Source organism: Prunus mume, linkage group LG5, assembly GCF_029339155.1.
Source record: "Prunus mume cultivar Tortuosa linkage group LG5, ASM2933915v1, whole genome shotgun sequence".
In the NCBI taxonomy this organism is placed as follows: Eukaryota; Viridiplantae; Streptophyta; class Magnoliopsida; order Rosales; family Rosaceae; genus Prunus; species Prunus mume.
In genome coordinates, this window is record NC_142702.1 from 4,655,983 (window position 1) to 4,678,653 (window position 22,671).

At 36.9% G+C, this 22,671-nt stretch overlaps 1 protein-coding gene across 2 annotated transcripts; it reads left to right on the forward strand.

The window, feature by feature from the left end:
• Positions 1 to 9,993: 9,993 nt before the first annotated feature.
• EMB2765 (P-loop containing nucleoside triphosphate hydrolases superfamily protein) lies at positions 9,994 to 22,041 on the forward strand. Of its 2 annotated transcripts, XM_008233208.2 has the most exons (14): positions 9,994 to 10,621; positions 10,920 to 11,009; positions 12,125 to 12,187; positions 13,923 to 14,009; positions 14,112 to 14,264; positions 14,368 to 14,525; positions 15,072 to 15,306; positions 15,431 to 15,541; positions 16,790 to 17,848; positions 17,955 to 18,215; positions 18,641 to 18,826; positions 18,922 to 20,076; positions 20,481 to 20,819; positions 21,191 to 22,041. In XM_008233208.2, exons 1-14 carry the CDS (start codon positions 10,199 to 10,201, stop codon positions 21,521 to 21,523), a joined length of 4,653 nt encoding a protein of 1,550 aa, XP_008231430.2. In that variant the 5' UTR covers positions 9,994 to 10,198; the 3' UTR covers positions 21,524 to 22,041. The 2 variants fall into 2 exon arrangements, with proteins under 2 accessions (XP_008231430.2, XP_088908803.1); XM_089052677.1 differs by lacking the exons at positions 9,994 to 10,621; positions 10,920 to 11,009; positions 12,125 to 12,187 and adding an exon at positions 13,287 to 13,361.
• Positions 22,042 to 22,671: the final 630 nt, after the last annotated feature.

Genomic DNA, 22,671 nt, shown 5'->3' on the forward strand with positions numbered 1-22,671 from the left:
AACCGATCCGATCCACAGTGTCGCTCGCCAACCGGAAGAAATCTCAGAGTGTGCGGTCCCTAGCCTTATGGGGTGGTGAAGCAGAGCAAGCAGCCCTCGTTAAGATAGGAATATCTATTAAATAGATAAAAAGACGCTATTTTCATTCAACTGTGCTTGAAAGAGAGAGGATATGATATAAGGTAAGCCCCAATTCCACTGAAAGATTCAATTCAGTCAGCTTGGCTTTTTCTCTAGTTTGCCTTTTTGTCTACCTTCTTTAGTCAATGTCGCATTTCGAGTGCTTGGTTAGATCTCCTAATGTAATGAACGAGAAGATGCGGTGAATCAATCAGTATTAGCTAAGGAAAGCATTCTAATTCTGGGGAAGAGAGGAAATCTTTCTTTATAGGAAATTTTTATTTATAGGGAATCATGTGCTTACTAAGCCTTTGTTTGAAGGACCGGTTTGAAAGTGCAAGACTAGCTGGACCCGGACTGACTAATCGCTAAGAGCTCACCCCGAGTGGGATAACTCTAAGTACGGCATTCAAGAAGAAGTAAGCCAAGTTCAGCTGATCCTCGAGAATGAACTATCAGGCCTAAAGCCTAGACTAGGAGGAAAGAACTGATGACTCGCATCCCCTTAATCTGAAACTCTCACAACACAAGAAGGATGGAAAGTCGTGGAATTGATCGAAGTTAGCCAAGTTCTCTTAGCCGTTACGTTAGGGTGACTCGAGAAAGCTTGAAAGGGAATTCGAGAGCCCTTAAGCTTCAAGCTATCCGGCTTCAAGCCGTGAAGGAGGAATCCGAGTTGCATCCTAAAATAAGGAAGATCGCTTCATCAGCCTTTCAGTAACTAAAAGTAAATCTGTGCGTAATCAAGCTAATCTCATTCCTTAGGAGCTGGAGCAATAAGAGATGAAAGAGTTTACTTTACGTTGAATACAGGAACTAGTAAACTTAGCATAGATGGAATGAACTATCAGAGAAGAGAAGGCTGAAAGCCTAGCCGAAAGCTTTTTAGTCAAGTACGCATGAAGAGTTTTGAGGGAGAGGAAGATTAAACTAGCTCGACCAAAGGGAGAGGAAGATTAAACTAGCTCGACCAAAGGGAGAGGAAGATTAAACTAGCTCGACCAAAGGGAGAGGAAGAGATGGCCACATACTAAAAGAAGTGGATATATTATCTCCTACATTCCCCTAGCTACCGGCCAAAAAGCTAGCTCCATCTAATGGGTGCTAATTCAACATATCTTGCTCTAAACCTCCAGTCAAGTAGCGACATGTTTCCGACTGCCAAGAACCAACAAGACTCATCCAGTCTTTTCTTTCCTTGCTTATCTGTCCTTGCTTTCCAAACCATCTAGCTACTAAGATAGGAAGGGTTCAAAGTCAGCTAGGTTGCAGCTCTTGCTCTATCCTAGGGCTCAGACTCAGGAGATATGGAATATCAACAACAAGCAGAGATTGGCTACTTCATGCCCCGATGAGAAAGAGCTAATTAGGGCTAATTCATTCCATATTCTTATAAACCTATAGAGGACGATGGAAGACAACTAATAATACAAAAAGATGATAGTCCGATAGATAGATGCAATTGAAGAAAGAGTAGGAAAGGTATTTTGCTAATTCATATAAGAAAACAGGAGGGTCTTACTACAATACCTAGACACAATACATATACTACAACTAGAGGAGAAGCGTTCTACCTAACTCTTTATCCTCATTGGACTGAAGGATTTCGCAAAAGAGGAGCTAACCCTACTCATGCTAGCTCCCTATTCCAAGCCTTACTACATGAGGTAGCTTGCTTACTCTTCTCTTGCCTGAGAGTGAGAGATCTTATTTGATATTAGGCATTCGAGCTTGCTCTATCCGACGCTTACCGACAAGAGAGAGAGAAAGAGCTCTTAGTCGCCGTCGCCACAGACAACATGAGCTCGAACCACAAGGATTATCCTCAAGCCGTTCATAAGATTCGGGAGATAATTAATCCAAGAGCTTGTTGACGTGCTGATTTAAGCCTTTTTTATTCTTTTTCAGGCCAAGTCCGGACGCGTCTATAGCTCGGCTCCAGTGTCTGGCGTCATCAGTTAATCGAAAACCCACTGGGTCAATCAAGCCGGATGCGGTTAACTTTTGCACCATCACTTGTGCTCGCGACATCTGGGGCTGTTGTGCTCTGTAGTCCACATCGTAGTTGATCTATTTCAGAAAGTGAATACATGAGAAAGACTAGAGACCCAGCTGGTAAATGATGGCGGGTTTACTTGCTTGGAGAAGGTTTCAATTGACTACATGAGGAAATTGAATGCCCAAAACCCTCACACGCCTTACACCTTGTAGGAGTCCACTCAAATTCAGCGTGAATGGTAATCCAATTCCCATCCGCACACTCATCGGATTCTTTTATTGGATGCAGTAACGAAACTTATCAACATGCTAGGCGACCGCACTAGCTATATAACTCGACGGTAGAAGTTCAAAACTCTAGGGGAACATGAAAGAGTATAACCCGCTTCCACTCTTCTTTCTTTTGATTTGACTTCTTTCCTAAAACGATAATTTGATAGAATCCGTCAATCTTTGAAAGGGAAGTGCATGGGAGTGGGATGGGCTCAAGATGCGAATCTTTCGAAGAGAGGACGTAGAAGGGCAGATCTGGGAATCCGTATGGAATCCAATCCATGAAGGAGGTCAAGAGAAGAGGGCTAGTGATCATCCTATCTCTGAAGTAGTCGGCTTTTTTCAACGAATTTCTTCATTCTTTCAGCCCTTCTATTGTATTGAATCTACTCGATCCGGATTCCATTCTCGTCTTTGCAAGCGGAAGGACAGATCTCGAATTCTCGAACTTGATGAATCGCCGCTTTCGCCCCGTATCCGGCTACCACGCATCAGGACTACCAAAGACCGCCACCGCAGAAGAATTTGAGTAGCGATGGCGGATCGAGATGCAGATCCCTCTTCAAGAGCTCTTACGCTAAAGGGTGTTTTCTAAGTAGCCAAGGAAGGGAGTAAGAAGGGTCAACCAACCATGAATAGGGTTTTCTCGTCAGATCTGACACCTCGCTGTACTGAGGACAAAGGCGTCTTGAAAAACAAATGGCTTTCCGGAACCCTCTTATAGCCATGGAGAGTGCCCCGTAAGCCAGAATTGGAATACTTTTCTAGGGCAGTTAGAGATTTTCTTTCTAGTTAGATCAGTTCTGAAGTGAGCAAGCAAGCTAGACACGAAAACTAAGGATAGACGACCGGGATAGCAAGCAAGTTTGTTGAAAGAGGGGCAGATCACTCCTAAAAGCAGCCTATACGATACCACCATTTTGCCAAGAGGATCGGTAACGATGAACATTTGTTCCCATCAAATGAAACTTCCTTCCTGCTTAAGGCACTAGTTCGGATGGAAACCCTGCTCAGGCGGGTGGCCTAGCTAACAAAGCTATCCCTCGAATCATAAATAGCAGCATTCCTTTCTTTTCTTGCCTTTGAGTTGATTACCGCCTTTTTTATTCTTGCTTTTGTGGCGTGCTTTGCACATAAGATAAAAGGTTGCTTTTAGCTGAAAAGATTGAGCCGCCCCCTACCCTAAGTCATTGCATTGATAAAGATGAGTGCCCTGGTTCCGGATGTCTTGCTTTGAATAAAACTAGTTGATGAACCAAGCACTGGAGGAGACTTTACTTCTGATCCTAGTTTTATTTTCTATGGCGGTAGAGGAATAAAGAGACTAAAGAGAGTATCCTTTTGCTCCCCCTCTCCCTTAAAGCGGAGTTCCATCTAATAATAAAACCAATGTACTATGTGTCATTTTCTTTGTAAATTAGGATCTTACAAGATTAAGGATCGGTATTACAATAGTTTACATATGAGGGTACCATAACATTGTAAGAGGATCCCAAAACTTATAAATTACAAGATTTGGGTAGGGATTTACAAGTTTTTAAACCAAAATTACAACATTAGGGTTCACATAATACATAGTGTTGTAAATCCTCATTTTACAAGGATATGAATCCACATTACAAGGAATTGGTAAGTGTGGACCTTGAAGATGTAAATTAGGTCCTTATTTTAGTGAAGATGAGTGTTTACAAGATTAAGGCCCGATTTTACAATATTTTTCGATATGAGGGTACCATAAAGTTGGAATGAAGATCCATAAACATGTACGTTACAAGAATTGAGATGTCATTTACAAATTTATGGACCGGAATTACAATGTTAGGGTTCAACCAATCCATAATGTTGTAAATCCTCATTTTATGCTATGGATCCACATTGCAAGGAATTGGTAGGTGTTGACCTTGAGGTAGTAAATCAGGGTCTCTAATATAGTAAAATGAGAGTTTACAATATTAAGGGCCAATTTTACAATGGTTGGGATATGAGGGTATCATAACATTGTAAAGATGATCTATAAACATGTCAGTTACACGATTTGAGTAGTGATTTACAGGTTTTTGCACCACAATTACAACATTAGGGTTCTCATAATCCTTAATGTCATAAATCCTTATTTTACAATGATATGGATCCACATTACAAAGATTTGGTAAGTCCAGACCATGAAGATGTAAATTGGGATCCATATTCTAGTAAAATTAGGGTTTACAAGATTAATGGCCGATTTTACAATTTTCTAGATACAAGGGTACCATAACGTTGCAAAGAGGATCTATAAGCATGTACATTACAAGATTTGGGTTGCGAGTTACAAATTAATGGACCGGGATTACAAAGCTAAGGATCATCCAATCCATAATGTTGTAAATCATCATTTTATAAGGATATGGATTCATATTACAAGGAATTCGAAAGTGTTGACCTTGAGGTCGTAAATTGGGGTCCCTAATGTAGTAAAATGAGGATTTACAAGATTAAGGGTCAATTTTACAATGGTTGGGATATGAGGGTATCATAACGTTGTAAAGATAATCCATAAACATGTAAGTTACATGATTTGGGTAGTGATTTATAGGTTTTTGCACCACGATTACAACATTAGGGTTCTCATAATCCTTAATATTGTAAATCCTTATTTTACAAGGATATGGATCCATATTACAAAGAATTGATAAGTCCGAACCATGAGGATGTAAATTGGGGTCCTTATTTTAGTAAAATGAAGGTTTACAAGATTAAGGACCGATTTTACAATTTTCTAGATACAAGGGTACCATAACATTGCAAAGAGGATCCATAAACATGTACATTACAAGATTTGGGTCGTGAGTTACAAATTTATGGACCAGAATTATTTTACAAGAAATGGTTCCACATTACAATGAATTGGTAAGTGTTGACCATGAAGATGTAAATTAGGGTCCTTATTCTAGTAAAATAAGGGGTTAAAAGATTAAGGGCCGATTTTACAATGTTTTGAATACGATGGTACCATAAAGTTGTAAAGAGGATCCATAAACATGTAAGTTACACGATTTGAGTAGCGAATTACAAGTTTTTGCACCAAGGTTATCACATTAGGGTTCGCATAATCCATAATATTATAAATCCTTATTTTACAACTATATGGATCCACATTACAAGGAATTGATAACTGTGGACCTAGAGGATGTAAAATGGGGTTATTATTCTAGTAAACACGATGGTTTAAGAGATTAAGGACCGGTGTTACAATATTTTGGATGCGAGGGTACCATAACATTGTAAGGGGATCCCAAAAATTATAAGTTACAAGATTTGGATGTTTACAAGTGTTTGCATCAAGATTACAACATTAGGGTTCACCAAATCCATAAACTTATAAATCCTTATTTTATAAGGATATGAATCCACATTACAAAGAATTAATAAGTTTAGACCTTTGTTGTGTAAAAAGTGGCCCTTATTCTCGTAAACACAAAAGTTTACAAGAGTGAGGACCGATGTTACATTGTTTTGGTTATAATAATACTATAACGTCGTAAACAAAATCCCTAAACTTGTAAGTTATAAGATTGTGCTTAAATGCAATTGCATATTGGTATGCAATTGGATGCTCCCTAGTTGTCAATTACACAGTCCATGTTTGTCAATTACACAGTCCTTGTTTGTCAATTACTTAAATCGCCATGAATATTGGTAATACTAACCATAAGTAGTTACTTAAAATAAAAGTTCGTAAATGATTAAACTAATATTTTCTATTTTTTACCTATTTATGTCGATTTATATGACCTAATACTTTCTATTTGTTATAGCTTGTATTTGTTTTACCCTTAATTAATTCAAATGTTTTTAGGGGAAATAAACTTGTCCAAATGTATGGTACATTTCAAATGTTATAACTTGTCCAAATGTATGGCACAATTCAAATGTTATAAAAGTTCGTAAATGATTAAAAGTAAATTTAGGTTTTAGCAACAAAAAAAAAATCACTTTTGGAAAAAGCCAAAGCTTTTTCAAAAAAGACAGAAAAACTTCTCAACTTTCAAATCAAAGACATGCAAATGTAAAGGATTCCTTAGGAAATCCAAAAATAAATAAGGGCAATTTTGTCCATTTTGGCTTCTTTTACAAAATTTCTCTCTCCTTTGTGTTTTTCCAAAATCTCCCATGATTAAACTAATATTTTCTATTTGGACTTGACAACAAGTCCTTATTAAAAAAAGGAAAGGAAAATAAAATAACTTAAACTAATCAAACTCCTAAAGCCACTTGGAAAAGCCCTCATGCCAACTTGCAATCTCATACAAATTTCCTTATTTTGCTACAACATATCCATATTCAAAACAATAAAACTTGGGTATCTTTATATAAATCCAAATAGTTTTAACAAAAAAAACTAGTTTTAGGAAGAAAAAAAAGCTTAACATGTGATAAATATAAATACTTTGTAACTTTATTTATGTCCATCCATTATAGCTTGTAATTGCGCAATTCGAATGTAAATGAGACTGTTTTGTTTGTCAATTGCAAGACACGAATGCAAAAGACACTACCTGTTTGTCAATTGAATTTACAAATCACGTATTGTATTAACATTCTCAAATTTGAAAATCATTTGTGCATTCCTTCATTATTGAAAAGACATGACTTAGCATAAAAAAAGTTTTAAGTAGAAAAAAAATGGCTTAACATGTGAGAAATATAATGTTTTGTAACTTTATTTATGTCGATCAATTATAGCTTGTAATTACGTGATTGGAATGTAAATGGGACTGCTTTGTTTGTCAATTACAAAGATTAGGATGCAAATGACACTACCTAATTGTCAATTGCATTGACAAATCAAATAATGTATTACCATTCTCAAAATTGAAAAAGCTGCCAATAACATAAAGACTGAAACCAAAATAACAATAGAAATAGAAAGAAAAAAAAAACTGAATTACATTCCACTACAAAAAGAAAAAGAAAAAAGGACTGGGACTTTCCCACATCACTCTCATCTTCAATTTAGCCCATCTTACGTCACCAAGCTCATATAAAATTCATTTATTTTGCTGTGGCACTATGTAATTACCATTCTGTTCTTTCTTTAAATAAATAAAAAATTGAATATGTAATTGTCATTCTAATTTGCAGAAGCCGATCATTTGAATGGTAATTGCCAAACAACCACTGTCATTTAATTTTTCTTCTCTTCCATGATTTAAATACCTAAAAGTAAAAACAATAGAATTTAGCACATCAATTAACTTTTACTTTCATTGCAAGTGTTAATAACTTAGTGACAAGTAAATAACAAACATTGTTGGACACAAGGTAATTGAAGTGCAATTGGATTTACAAATATCCAATTGACAAACAGGAAGCAAGTAATTGAATATGTGAAATCCAATTGCATTAGTGGAATTCACAAAAACAAATTGAGAAAACTAAACATAGTCTCAACAATCAATCAAATGGCCAAAGATTTACTTAGCATACAGCTGGATTATTGGAACATAAAAACAAAATGATGGATATTATGCAAACTTGAAAAGCAATTGGATTTACAAATATCCAATTGTTAGACATTAAGCAGGTAATTGAATATTTGACATCTAGTTGCATCAATGGAATGCATTGCATATAGAACAAAATAACAAATACATGTAATTGTATCAAAGACAATTGCCAAGCAGGATTTTGGTACTTGCATCACTAAAATCTAATTACATTAGCGGACTGCATTAAAACATGCTTCCAAGCGCCAAAAAAATAATGTCAACAATCAATCAAATGAGTTGATAATAATCACCATATCACCATCTAATATAGCTATTGTACCTTGTGGGATAGATGTGACAACAAAATGTATCGTGAAATTTGATGGGTTGCGCTTTTTGGGTCAGTATCCCCTCACGTCAAACAATTAGTGATATGCATGGGTATGCATCCCTTCACATCGAACAAGGGCTACGAAGTTGTCGCTATCTCTTCATTGTGAGTTATGGCCATTATATCTTGTGCCTACTCAAAGAGAAACAAGGGCATCAGAAAAGGTCCTTCAACCCTTTAAAGATATAAATTTCGAAAATAAAACTCATTTCTAGTTAATTGACAATTACTGACAACGATAAACTGAGAAAAGAGTTGGTTCCAAAGGCACAATCCAAAACTACTCAGATATTCAACCCAAAGAAGATAATTAAAACCCAATTATCACAGGTCAAACCTAAAAGACAAATATTGACTGCTTATTCATGAAATTATAAACCAAATTAGAAATTCAAAACACAACCTAAAAAATCAAACATAACATCATTTTAAACAGTAGTGTATCTCCTCATAAACGGATGTATGTGCTGTATACAAAAGTTCTCAACTTCTCATAATTTCTATAGGCATCTATGAAGCAAATCCTACAAAATTCTCACCAAATATCAAGGATTTTTCTTTTTCAATAACATAATTCAATTCTCACCCTATCATACAATGAAAAGCAAATCCACATAGCTAGCTTGTCCACTCCAAGAACCACGAAAGTTTCATCAAGACCACCCAAGACCACTAAAGAATAAAATAAAAATAAAAAACCAAGTCCAAGCCAAAGTACCCACCACTCAGCTTCAGCCACAACCTCAAGACCACGGACCAATGCCACCACTACCTAGGTAGGAGGGGAAACCAATCGAGACACACGAGCCCACCAGCTGAAGAGTTTTTTGTTTTTTGTTTTTAAATTTATATCTTTTTGCACAGTCGAAAAACATGAAAAATAATGGGAAAAAAAAACGTATGAGAGCGTATATAAGAATCAGGCATAGGAGGGTGGGATTTCTTATGTGATTTGTTGTTTGTATTACACACTCAAAAATCTCACACAATACACAATTTAATGAAATACATTAAAATCAGTAAGTTTTTGAATACCACGATACTTTTTCTTATATTTTAAAAGTCCTAATTGAATACTACCAGACTTTTATTGATTACTTAAAAATCATAATTGAATACCGCTATACTTTTAAGCTTCAAAATAATCCATTAAAATCTCAATTCAATACACCCCCTTAGTTGTGGCTAGTCTCATTATGGTGATGTAGTGTTATGTGATGGGTGTATTGATCCTTGTAAAAGCATTCATCGTTTGTGAAGAAAATAAAAATATGAAATGTAGAAGACTTTATGAACTTCTTTAAAACCCTTCGAATTTGAGGGTTGTTTGATAATCATTTCAATTTTAGTTTTTAGTTTTTAGTTTTTATTTTTTATGCTAAAGTATAGAGGAAAAAGAGCGAGAATAAGAGTGAAAATGAGATTGAGATTGAAGATGAAAGGGGAAGAGAGAGGAATAAGTAACAAAAGTGAAAACAAAAACTGAAAACTGAAATCTATTTGAAATTATTTTCACTTTTGTTACTCTTCCCTTCCATCATCTCCTCTCATTCTCTCTCCCAATCTCATCCTCGCTCTTCTATTCTTACCCTAATTTTCCTCTATACTCCACTAAAAAAAAAAAAATAGTAAAAAACTAAAAATAAAATAATTATCAAACGGTGCTATTTTGTGTGTGTGTTTTGGTCGAACCTCTGAATCTGAGTTGAATATATATACTTCACAAAACTGTTGAGAAATTATAAATGGAGGGTTTTGGAGAGGAACGGAAGCAAGCAGTACTACTAACGTGATCTTTATCAGAGCCAAAATTCAAAAACCCCAAATTTTGCAAGTCTCCCTGTTATACTCCACTGAACCCTAACTTCCCTCAAACCACACCTCCTCTTCAGTCCTCCTATCCCAAAACCTAATTTGGGTTCCTCAATCAGTGAGCACATTCGCAATGACGAAGGTGTACGGAACAGGGGCATACGATTTCAAGCGCCACCATGTCGCCGAGTACCCGGTCGAGCAACTCCACCAGCCCGGCGACAAGCCGGTTGAGGCCAAACCCGGTTCGGCGCTCCCGAGCTCTATAACCTTGTCGGAGATTCAGCGGGACCGCCTTACGATGATTGCCGCTGCTAACTGGTCCAAAACCGGCGACACCTCACAGCCCAAGCAACCCTTCGAACCAGAGCTGGTGAAGGAGATCTATCAAACGGAGTTGTCAGTTAAAGAGGGTCAGAGAAAGACCGTACCGTTACAGAGGGTGATGATTTTGGAGGTCAGTCAGTACTTGGAGAACTATCTGTGGCCCAATTTTGACCCGGAAACTTCCACGTTCGAGCACGTTATGTCGATGATTCTCATGGTCAATGAGAAGGTATGAGTTTTGGAATTGTAGTTTTGATGTTTGTGGAATTAGGGTATGCTTGGTTGCTAAGAAACTGTTGGGCAAGAAAACTAATCCAAGTAGCTATTTTTTTGGGTTAGATAGTGGAACAATTATTTCATTTTCTCTGGTAGATAGTCCCGAATAGTGTGTTTCTTAGAGTTTAAGGTTCACGTATTCAGTTTTTAAGGTTTCCAGGCAGTGTAAGGGAGGAGGTAGGTTTTGGAATTAAACACAATCAATTACCAATTATGATTAAACTTGTGTCTCTTGATTTTTGGACTTTCAGTTTCGAGAGAATGTGGCAGCTTGGGTGTGCTTTTATGACCGGAAAGATGTGTTTAAGGGATTCCTTGAGAGGGTTCTTCGGCTTAAATCGGTATGTCCCCATCTTATTGGAAATCCCATATTTCTTCATTTATGAAAAATGGTTTAAGGGATTTTCTGTTGATACTTATTTTATTTTAAAGAAACTCAGTAGTACTGAAGTTTATATGGTGCTATGAAGCTTACGTGATTTTGTCCAGTACAGTATTGGTATTTTTTATGTAGTTGGAATGGTTTATGTGACTCCTTCTCTATGAGTTCTGAAAAATTTTGCATAAATTTTTTTTAAAATAGGAAACCTGGCTTTATTAATTAAAAGCAATGGTACAATACCGAGGACAATTTATTCTCTAAAGGAAAAACAAAATAAACTATCATCTACCTACAAAATACATCCAAGATGCATTAAGAAGCAACAGCATGCCAATTTTGAAAACATAACAGAAAACGAAGCTCTCACTAAACACTGATGCCTAAAGAGAAGCCCAAAAGTGAATCCTTTCCCACAAATAATCCACCTTTTTACTCAGTAGTGCTTGTGGGTTTGGTTTGTACTGATATCTTCTCATGATAGTGTCCAATTTTCTGTTCTCCTATCTATTTTTCTTGTTATTTCCCTATTTTGTTATTGTTATGACTTTTTAATCCTTGAATGAAGACATTTACAAAATTTCTTGATTTATTCTCAATTAATATTCTACTTTTTCATTATATGGTGCTTCTCTCCATATATTTATCATGTTCAAGTGTAGCAATCTTGCCTTGTTAGGTTGTTACATATTGGTTAATGTCCTTTGGCAAAATCAGGAGTATTCTGTATGTTTGCACCCTGGTGCATAGTCTGTTAAATTTGCATATGATGTTCATGAGTAGCAATCTTGCCTTGTTAGGTAGTTACATGTAGTCCTTTGGTAAAATCAGGAGTATTCTGTATGTGTACAGCCTGGTGCATAATCAGTCTTAGATTTGCATATGATGAACCATCTGGTTAAATGGTCTCTGATCATTGAGTACTCAGAAACTGATAGATGCTAATGTTTGACATTTCAAATATGGTTTTAAAAAGTTGGTTGGGGGCCGGGGGATATCAAGGAGATAAGTTTGAATTTAATGAATTCTTCAAGTGTTTTACATTTCAGGCTTATACTGATGTTGTTATGTTTGCAGGGAAGAGAATTAAGTACAGCAGAGAAGACAAATTATCTAGTTTTCATGATTAATGCCTTTCAGGTATGGTAGCATCGTAATGTTTGTTTTTATACTTTTATCTGATATATCCGGAGCTAGAAATACGTGTTGGACGGCTACTCCCTATCAAGGATGAAAATATCGGCCCTGCAGATAATATCGGGCCTCCAATTTACGGATATTTCAGGGGATATATCAATATTGTTTTAGGTATCGCAAAAAATTGACAAAAAAGGCAGATATTGGCCCTAAAACACAGAAGTTTGGAGTAAAATTTTCATGGATGTTAAGTACAACCCATCAACAGAACAAAAGGCTATAAATAAATTGATAAATGACCCATTGACAACTGACAACCCAACAAAACAAAGACATAACTCAACCCATTAGAAGGCTTGAGACTTAATGATAAAGAGAGAATTTGAGACAGAAGATGAGCCCAAAAAAAGAAGAAGAATTTCACCTTGCCTACCCAGAGGTGAATAACTGTGTCCCAAAAAAAGCAGTAGGAGTATTTAGGTTGATTCAGTGGCTGGGTTAGATTATTGGGTTTGAATTTGCATCTTCTTCCTGCGGTTACTTTCAAAACTAAAGAACATTTTCTGGGTTATTTGGCTGGTATTGGGGAAATATAGAAAATATCGAAGATATCGCAAGTTTTGGAGATATATCGCTGAGTGGGGGAGAAATAGGCTTACCCCCACTGTAGCGATGTCGACACCTGAAAATAACAATATATCGGACGATATTTTTGTCCTTGCTCCCTATAAACAATACATTGTTGTTTCTGTTGATGTTAATAAATGATTTTTATAATACACTTCACCATTAAACTCTTATTATTTTGTCTAGAGCCTATATCTACTTTATTACTTAAACAAGACTCTTAATTTGTTTGACTTTTGACTTTCATTAAAGTGAGTGAATACTTCATGTGGTTATATTTAAATTATTGGTTCTTATTGCACTGCAGTATCCTTAAACTCTTTGAACATCTGTAAAGTCTTAGCAAACTTTTGATTCGTTATTTTTGAACATTTCCATTGAAATGTACTTCCAGAGAGTGATTTATGATATTTCAGTTTTTGATACTTGACCAATCATCACCTGTGCGTTGTTGTGGATGATTGACAACATGCAGGAGCGTTAGATGTGGGGACTTCGTGATCCTGCAAACCTGTACGCTGTTGTGCATCTGCAACGCAACAGCGTGCAGGTGAGATTTTTTCTCAATACCTAATTACTTTCAAAATATGCAGTGAGATGCTTGATACTTTTGCTAGATGTGTCTCAGGATTTTGCATTTACAGCCAAATTTTCTTTCATTCTTTTCTTCTGCCGGTTAAACTCTTTTTTAGGATTTTTAGTGTATAAAGTGTTTTATTAGTTTTTACCTTCAAAAGCATCAGTGTCTTTGAACTTTCTCCACTTTGTTTAATCTGGACAGCCTTTGTTTCTTAAGTCCAGAAAACATTCATCTGGTCAAATGGCCTAATAGCCATCAACTATGTGCACATCATCTACTGATAATAATATATGATTCTGGCCTTTGTAGAGGTTTAGCCTGCATAGGTTGTTCACCTATCTTGGCATGGCATCAATTTTCTATATCAATCTGTGTACTGAGATTAATGGGTTAAAGTAATTATAAACATACCAATTAGTCTTCATGCACTTATTTCTTTTAGAGGATCTGAATATTGTGGTGAAGTATATAAATGATTTGGCTATTGTGGTAAAGTACTTAATATCATACACATACTGAATTTTGTGACAGAGTTTGGAAGATGAAATTGTCAGTAACACTGTCCTTACGTTAGCAAGTTTGGAATCGTGGCACAGTTTGTCATATGGTCGTTTTCAGGTAACATATATGTTTTCTGTTTTAAAAATCTATTTTCGTTGTCTTCAGAACTTATATATGATCTGGATTTTATGGTGCTTGATTTGCTTCTTTCATTTGCAGATGGAGCTTTGTTTTAATCCTGATTTGATCAAGAAATGGAAAAAGATGATAAGAAAGGAAGCCAAGGAGGCTGCAAAACGAGGAGAGCCTTTTGACCCCTCAACTACACTCGAAGTTCAGTTCTTGAGAAACCTAATTGAAGAGTTCCTGGAGGTAAAATTTCACACTTCTAAATTCTGAGCAATACTTGTGGTCTGTGCTTGTCAATACTAAGGAATTTATGGAACTATTATTTTTATTTTTGTGCCTGTTCTAGATACTTGATTCCAAGGTTGTGCCCCCAGATCGTAGTATCCATGAAGATGATCAACTTGATGCTAATAGACTGGAGCATGTTGATGATGCTTGTGTTTTGTATTGTGAAAGGTTTATGGAATTTCTTATTGACCTCTTGAGCCAACTACCAACAAGGAGGTACATTTTGCATTTATGTTCATTTCTTATTGACCTTTCTATTTTATACATAAAATTTTGAACAGATGGGTCTTCTTTTTTTACCATTATCCTCGATAATTGGGTTAATTTATGCTAGCATAGGTATAATAGTAGAAGAGTGTTATGTGTACTACAGTTTTTCCTTTGATATAGTCATATACTCTGCCAGTTTGTTTTTTGCTAATTCAGTGTAATTGTTTGTGGAAATATGTTTGGTGGTATTAGGATGGTTTGTGAATTTCAGTTTTCCTGAATGTCATCATATGCCCACTCTCTTATTTTCTCCGTTCATTTTAAATTTTGTTTATAACACAGAGGATAGATTCATTTCCGCAAAGATATCGTTTACGGAAAATGGGTCACAATTTGGATCATTTTATTTGTTAAACTTTTATATTGAGGTTTTAACCTATAGGCATGTGCTTTTGTTATGAGAGTTAGAGCTTTCAATTTGAAGGCTATATTTTGCTATATTTTGTTTTATTCTCTTGTTATTACATCAATTTTATCTTCTTTTGATTGCAGGTATTTGAGGCCTCTTGTTGCTGATGTTGCTGTTGTTGCCAAATGCCACTTGAGTGCTCTGTATAGACACGAGAAGGGGAAACTCTTTGCACAATTGGTCGACTTGCTCCAGTTTTATGAAGGGTTTGAGATTAATGATCATGATGGGACACAACTGACAGATGATGAGGTGCTTCAATCTCATTACGATCGCGTCCAATCTTTCCAGCTACTTGCCTTTAAAAAGGTTCCTAAGGTCTGTATATAAGCAGTCATGTACAGAGGCTGATTTAAAAGGAGTTTCTGCTTTCTTATTCCGTCTTTTTCTCCATAGATTGATGCTAGTGTTCTGATTTTTTTCTCTCCTGTTGTGCTTATAGTTGCGAGAGCTTGCATTGGCTAACATTGGTTCAATTGACAAGCGCAATGATCTCTCAAAGAAATTGTCTGTACTTCCTCCTGAAGAATTGAAGGATTTGGTTTGTTCAAAGGTATGTATGACAGATTGATAGACTTGTTAGTGAGGGTGGCGTAGTTTGAAAACCGCTATTTTGTTACCCAGAGCTGATATTTACTCTGCTAATGAGCATGGGGCTTTAATTTATTTTTTGTTGTGTTTTGTGTGGAAATTGTTAGTGAAAAGGTAATGTACACAATGCTTTCACTTAATCTAACAGTGTATTGTCTCAAGTTAATTACTAGTTAACAAAAAGAGGGGTGCTGCATTCCAGCCAAGCCATAGCCTGGTCCTAATGGCCACAGCTAAGACCTATCCTGGCTCTTTTGGTTATTCTCTTTCTGTTTTTTCCTTTTTTCTTAATGATTTTCAAATGAATAAAACTTAAACTAAGTTGATGAAACCATGGGCAACAGATCAGAAGTTAGAGAAGAGAAAAGGTGAGGGTGAAAGCGATATGCCAAATGGTGACTCCAGGGAGAAGGAGAGGTAGAGATAGAAACAAGGAGAGGGGGAGGCATGTATAGTGTTGACGGCATTGGGTTTAGTGAGATGAGTAGGTAGGGCAGCATGAACTATTTTATCTTTATTTTAAAATTTAGTATTTAATAAATGTTTAGTTGGGGTTGGTCAGACTTTCGACTTTGGACCATTATGTCTAGGCTGCTGTACTAGAGGGCTTAGCCATATGGACTTCTAGAGGCCAACTCTTTTCCTTTTTTGTAGGCTTTATTTTTTATACTGTTTAGTGGAGAAAGGAATTGGTTTAAGGGTCAAAAGTAATTCTGTTAGAAGAGGGAGAAAGATCACTCATGTAGACAACTTCTAAGTTACCGAATAAAGGCTTAGTCGAGCTGACTTGATATAATGAATCTAGCATTAGAACTGTAATTGTATTTATCTCTCTCTCTTTTTTTTATAGGATAGTTGCGTTTAATATTGAGAAAGTTAGAGATGAAGTAATGATTTTGCTCAAGTTTGTTAAAGTATTCAAGTTAATCTTGTCTGTCCATATTTTTTTCTGTTTCAGGACGAATTTGTTGCAATTTTTATTTCATTGGTCTCTGAGTTATCTATTACTTGTGTCTTAGGAATGTCAGCTTTCCAATTTAGTTTTCTCCATGCTTCTCTCTCTCTCTCTCTCTCTCTCTCTCTCTCTCTCTCTGTGTGGGTATGTGTGCTAAATTTATAGTTATGAATCTGTGCTAAATTTATAGTGATAAATCTCATCATTATGTAATATTGCGAATTTTTGTTTTGCTGATATTTTTCCGTTATGCAGCTGAAAGTAGTTTCAAAGGATGATCCTTGGTCACAGAGGGTTGATTTCCTTATTGAAGTCATGGTTTCCTTTTTTGAGAAGCAGCAGTCTCAAAAGGAAAAAATAAATGCTCTTCCACTTTACCCAAATGAGCTGATTATGTGGGATGAAAGCCTTGTGCCAAGCATTAATTACTCTGGAGAAGGTTGTCTGGCCCTTCCGAAACTTAATTTACAATTCTTAACATTACATGATTATCTCCTCAGAAATTTCAATCTCTTTCGTCTCGAATCAACATATGAGATTCGTGAGGATATTCAGGAAGCGGTGCCGCATCTTCTTTCCTACATTAATAATGAAGGAGAAACTGCTTTTCGTGGTTGGTCAAGGATGGCTGTGCCGATCAAACAATTTAGGATCAGTGAGGTAAAACAGCCAAATATTGGTGAAGTCAAGCCAGCTGCTGTAACAGCAGAAGTTACTTTTAGCGTTTCCAGTTATAAAGCACAGATAAGATCAGAATGGAATGCTCTTAAAGAGCATGATGTTCTATTTTTACTTTCTATCCGCCCTTCCTTTGAGCCTCTAAGTGCAGAGGAGGATGGAAAAGCTAGTGTGCCTCAGAGGCTTGGTCTTCAATATGTACGGGGTTGTGAAATCATTGAGATTCGTGATGAGGAGGGAACTCTAATGAATGATTTTACTGGAAGAATTAAACGGGATGAGTGGAAGCCTCCAAAGGGAGAACTGAGAACTGTGACTGTTGCTTTAGATACAGCACAATACCACATGGATGTCAGCAACATTGCTGCAAAAGGCTCAGAAGATGTTTATGGGACGTTCAACATATTGATGAGGAGAAAGCCCAAGGAGAATAATTTTAAAGCAATTTTAGAATCCATTAGAGATCTTATGAATGAATATTGTATTGTTCCTGACTGGTTGCACAACATTTTTCTGGGATATGGTAATCCTTCTGCTGCACAATGGACTAATATGCCAGGTCTTTTGGGTACTGTTGATTTCAAAGATACTTTCCTTGATGCAGAGCATTTGAAGGAGTGTTTTCCAGATGATCAGGTTTGCTGATATATTTCCTTTTTGTTGAACTTTTGTCATTCTGTCTGTTAGTATCCTGGAGGGTGATTTTACTAAAGACTTTCTGGTTTGCATGTTCACTTTTTAGGTTTGTTTTATTAGTCCAGACGGTACAGAAAACTTGAATCCAAGGCCCCCTTTTCGAATAAGGCTTCCCAAGACGATCAAAAGCAGCACTAATGCTCTTCCAGGGAATAAGAAATCTACTGATTCTATCAGTGATGTCCCTGTGAAGAATTCTGATATTGAGAAGGAAAAAATTGTTGTTGAGGCATACACTCCTCCTGACCCAGGTCCTTATCCCCAAGATCAGCCAAAGAAGAACTCAGTTAGATTCACACCCACTCAGGTGCTATTCCTTCTTTTTTACTGACTTTCGTGCTTACATATGATCTTTCTTCTGTTGTTGCAATATCCACTTGTCGTATCTTAAAAAGAAAATTGAGGTAAGACCTTGGATGAATAAATAAACTTATTAAGCCAGGTTATTTTTTGATACATTAGTAAGCAAGATTATTGAGGTATCTGAGATTAATAGTTTCTACATTTTATATCCTCTTTGTATCAGCTTTAGTTATTCTCTGAAAATCACATAACACAGTATATGATGGTAATAGTAGTACAAAATAAGAATTTGTAGATTGTTTTACTTTTTTAACATCTTTTAGTTCTTTGTGAAGTTATAATGGATTGGTAAAGTAACAAACTTCTAATTAGGAACCGTGTTTGTGTTATTTAGTCTCTGATTTTAAAAGTTCTAATCTTGTTGTGTAGGTTGGAGCAATCATCTCAGGTATTCAGCCAGGACTCACAATGGTTGTGGGTCCACCTGGTACAGGAAAGACAGATACAGCTGTCCAAATTCTGAATGTTCTTTATCATAATTGTCCATCTCAGAGAACATTGATAATCACTCATTCGAACCAGGCTCTCAATGACCTTTTTGAGAAGATAATGCAGGTTGAAATTTTAAATTCTAATATTTTAGTTGGTTAAATCCTGCGTATAGTCCAAGCTGGCATGAAGTTTTAATATTTTCCTATTTTCTATTTTAGAGGGATGTGCCTGCACGCTATCTTCTTCGACTTGGTCAAGGAGAACAAGAGCTAGCAACTGATCTTGATTTCAGCCGACAAGGTCGTGTCAATGCCATGCTTGTGCGGCGCTTAGAGTTGCTAAGTGAAGTGGAGAGGCTGGCAAGATCTCTCCAGTTGCCCGAGGATGTAGGTTATACTTGTGAAACTGCTGGGTACTTTTGGTTGCTTCATGTATACTCGCGCTGGGAGCAATTCCTTGCTGCTTGTGTGGACAATAAAGATAAACCGTCATTTGTTAAAGATCGTTTTCCCTTCAAGGAGTTCTTCTCCAACACACTAAAACCAGTCTTTATTGGTGAGTCCTTCGAGAAAGATATGCGCTCAGCTAAGGGTTGCTTTCGTCATCTTAAGACTATGTTTCAAGAGCTTGAAGAGTGTAGGGCATTTGAATTACTCAAGTCCACTGCTGATCGAGCAAATTACCTGATGACTAAGCAAGCAAAGATAGTTGCCATGACGTGCACTCATGCAGCTTTAAAGAGGAAGGATTTCCTTCAGTTAGGTTTCAAGTATGACAACTTGCTCATGGAAGAAAGTGCTCAAATTTTGGAGATTGAAACTTTCATTCCAATGTTGCTCCAGAGGCAGGAAGATGGTTATGCACGGCTGAAACGCTGCATCTTAATTGGTGATCATCACCAGTTGCCTCCTGTTGTCAAGAATATGGCATTCCAAAAGTACAGCCACATGGACCAGTCTCTCTTTACAAGGTTTGTCCGTTTGGGCATTCCTTATATTGAACTTAATGCCCAGGGTAGAGCCAGGCCAAGTATAGCCAAACTGTACAACTGGAGATACAGAGATCTGGGAGACCTTCCTTATGTAAAGGAGGATGCCATTTTCCATAGAGCAAATTCTGGGTTCTCCTATGAATATCAATTAGTGGATGTACCAGATTACCATGACAGAGGTGAGTCTGCTCCATCACCTTGGTTCTACCAAAACGAGGGGGAAGCAGAATACATTGTCAGTGTCTATATCTATATGCGTCTACTTGGGTACCCTGCAAATAAGATATCCATATTGACCACTTACAATGGCCAGAAGCTTTTAATCCGTGATGTTATCAACAGACGATGTGCTCCCTATGACTTCATAGGCCCTCCCAGCAAGGTAAGTAATAAGATCACCCTTTCAGTTCACAAATGGGCTAGAATGGCAATATATTATATTAAATATCAGGCACACCACACCAAACATATAAGAATCTAACCGTCCATTTGTGAAATTCAAAGGTCTGTCAGCAAGTTGTTGGCTCTGTAGGTTAGTTTACTTCTCTTTGATCCCCTCAGAATAAAACACCAGGAACTATGAAGGTTTCTTTACGTGGTATTGTTAATGCATTTAGGCCTCTATGGTGTGCTATGCCAGAGATAAATTTCCTGCATCCTGACCCATGAACTCTGCTAACATTTTTCGCTTTTTACACTTAATGATTGCATTTAGTATAATACTGTCTCTGTTGAGCTCTGTGATCTCATTGGTGAAAAATGTTTTTCATTGTGTAATGCTCTCAGGTTACAACAGTTGATAAATTTCAAGGTCAGCAAAATGATTTCATATTGCTCTCTCTTGTGCGTACTCGCTTTGTGGGTCACCTTCGTGATGTTAGAAGATTGATTGTAGCCATGTCTCGTGCCCGACTGGGTCTCTATGTGTTCTGCCGCCGTTCTTTGTTTGAACAATGCTACGAACTTCAGCCCACATTCCAACTTCTACTCCAGAGACCTGACCACCTTGCTCTTAATTTGAATGAGATTTCACCAAACACAGAACGCCATGTTGAAGACACTGGTCCTATGCATCTTGTCAGCAGTGTTGATGAGATGATTGGTATCTACCAACAGCTTTATGAGGTATGCCTTCCATGCAATTATAATCTTCTTTTTTTTAAAGTTTCAAACCTCAATTTGAGTGAGTTGGTCTCCTAGTTAGGTTACCTAGGAGAATATTAGTGAGATGACATGGGGGTCATATCTCTCTCTCTTGCGCCCTTAGATTACACTCCCCTTCAGATTATATTATATGCTTTTGGTTATTCTTTTCTGATAAATTTCAACATTTGACTGCCATCGACATTTCTGAATTAGTAATCAGTAGAGAAAAAGCTAAATCTGGCCTGTTGGCTGATGAGGACTTACTCTCTTGCAAAAGACTTGCCCCATAATCTTACTAATTGGTTGGAATTTCGTTATCTGGTTTCTGAAAGCTTTCTTCTCTTTGCCAGGTAAAGTTCCATCAGTACATGGCTTACTCAGGTCGAGTAGCTCCATCCATAGATGCATCTGAGGAGCAAACAACTCAGCAAAAGTCGATATCCGGGCAACATCCCATGGATACAGATATACCTGTAACTTCCGATGGGGCGCCAGAGGATAATAATACCCAGCATGGAAGCAATTTGGAAGAAGGCATAAAAATGGATGTCCTTGCAAATGGTCAAAATCTGGAGTCATCACTCGAGAACCACTCAAATGGGGGGACAGATGTGGAAGCTGGTGGCGGTGACAGAAATGTGCCACCTGAAAGCAATTCTGATGAAACTAATATGGAAGAGTAGTATGCTTAGCAGCGATCCCATGTGGATGTTCTTTTTGCATAATTGGTCAATCTGCCAGATATTTGAGTTAATCCAGACCCTTCGGTCAAGGGAAACCAATAACCAAAGCCTCGATACAATTCATATTAGCTGTGTGGTGATGTTTGGTGGTGCTGCTTGTGGGATGGAGAAGTATATATTGTGGAGATTGGCAAAGAGCATGCTTTTATGTACAGTGCGAAATTTTTGCAGAAATTCATAGGAAATTTACATGTTTATGGCTGGTTGAAGGGTTTGATTGTAAGTGAAATCCTTTTGTAGCACACATCACCTCTGTATCTTTGTTGATCCTAATTATCAATTAGCGTGCAAATGAATTAACATGTAATTTGGGGATTAAGAGCATCTCTAGGAGTCTCTGAATTTTAGCCAAATTTTAGCTAAAATAACTAGAAAGTTATTATAGCAAACCACTTAAAAGGTGTTTCTTCCAGCAATGTTCTCTATTTTGGTTAATCTGAAATATTTTATTATTATTCTCTCTTTCTCCTTCTTTCTCTTCCAAATCAAATATATTAAAAAGAAAAGTAAAAACATAACACCACCAACCTTCCAAATGTCTATCTCTTTCCCCTTTTTTCTCTCTCCTCCTTGCTGGATGTAGAGAGCCAAAAGTTGGTTCTCCAAAATAGAAGGCAAAGTAGGGAGTCTGTTGGAAGGAGGATTTTCATTCTTTTTAGCCAAAGTAGCTAGGGATCAAAGGATAAAGAGTCTGCTTGCGATGCTCTAACTCAAGTTCCTTTATGGTGAAAAAGTCACTATGGCTTCATCTTTTCCATAATTTAGAAGTGAAATGGAATTTATTCTGAACATTGGTCATTCCAGTACCCCCAAAATGTATTCACAAGAACTATTGAGTGATTTTATTTGAAAAATAAAACATGGTGAGACCTCTAAAAGGGCAAGAAAAAATTCAAAACATTTTGCCAACAGAAGAGAAGTAAGCTGTTCCAACAGTTTATCATCAAATATTCTGCTTTTATTGCTCCTTTAAAAAAAGAACCCCAAATACACACCAAATCTCATATGTTCTCTCTAAAGTGTGGTCATCTCTCACACTCTGAAGAGATTAGGACTTCACTACGAAAAGTGCATTCCAAGTACATTGC

Bases quoted from the DNA above. Each gene is read 5' to 3' on its own strand.
- EMB2765 (XM_008233208.2), top strand. From the start codon at position 10,199: ATGACGAAGGTGTACGGAACAGGGGCATACGATTTCAAGCGCCACCAT. The intron at 10,622-10,919 runs GTATGAGTTTTG...TTGGACTTTCAG, and splicing joins TTCTCATGGTCAATGAGAAG to TTTCGAGAGAATGTGGCAGC. The intron at 14,010-14,111 runs GTAACATATATG...TTTCATTTGCAG, and splicing joins TGTCATATGGTCGTTTTCAG to ATGGAGCTTTGTTTTAATCC.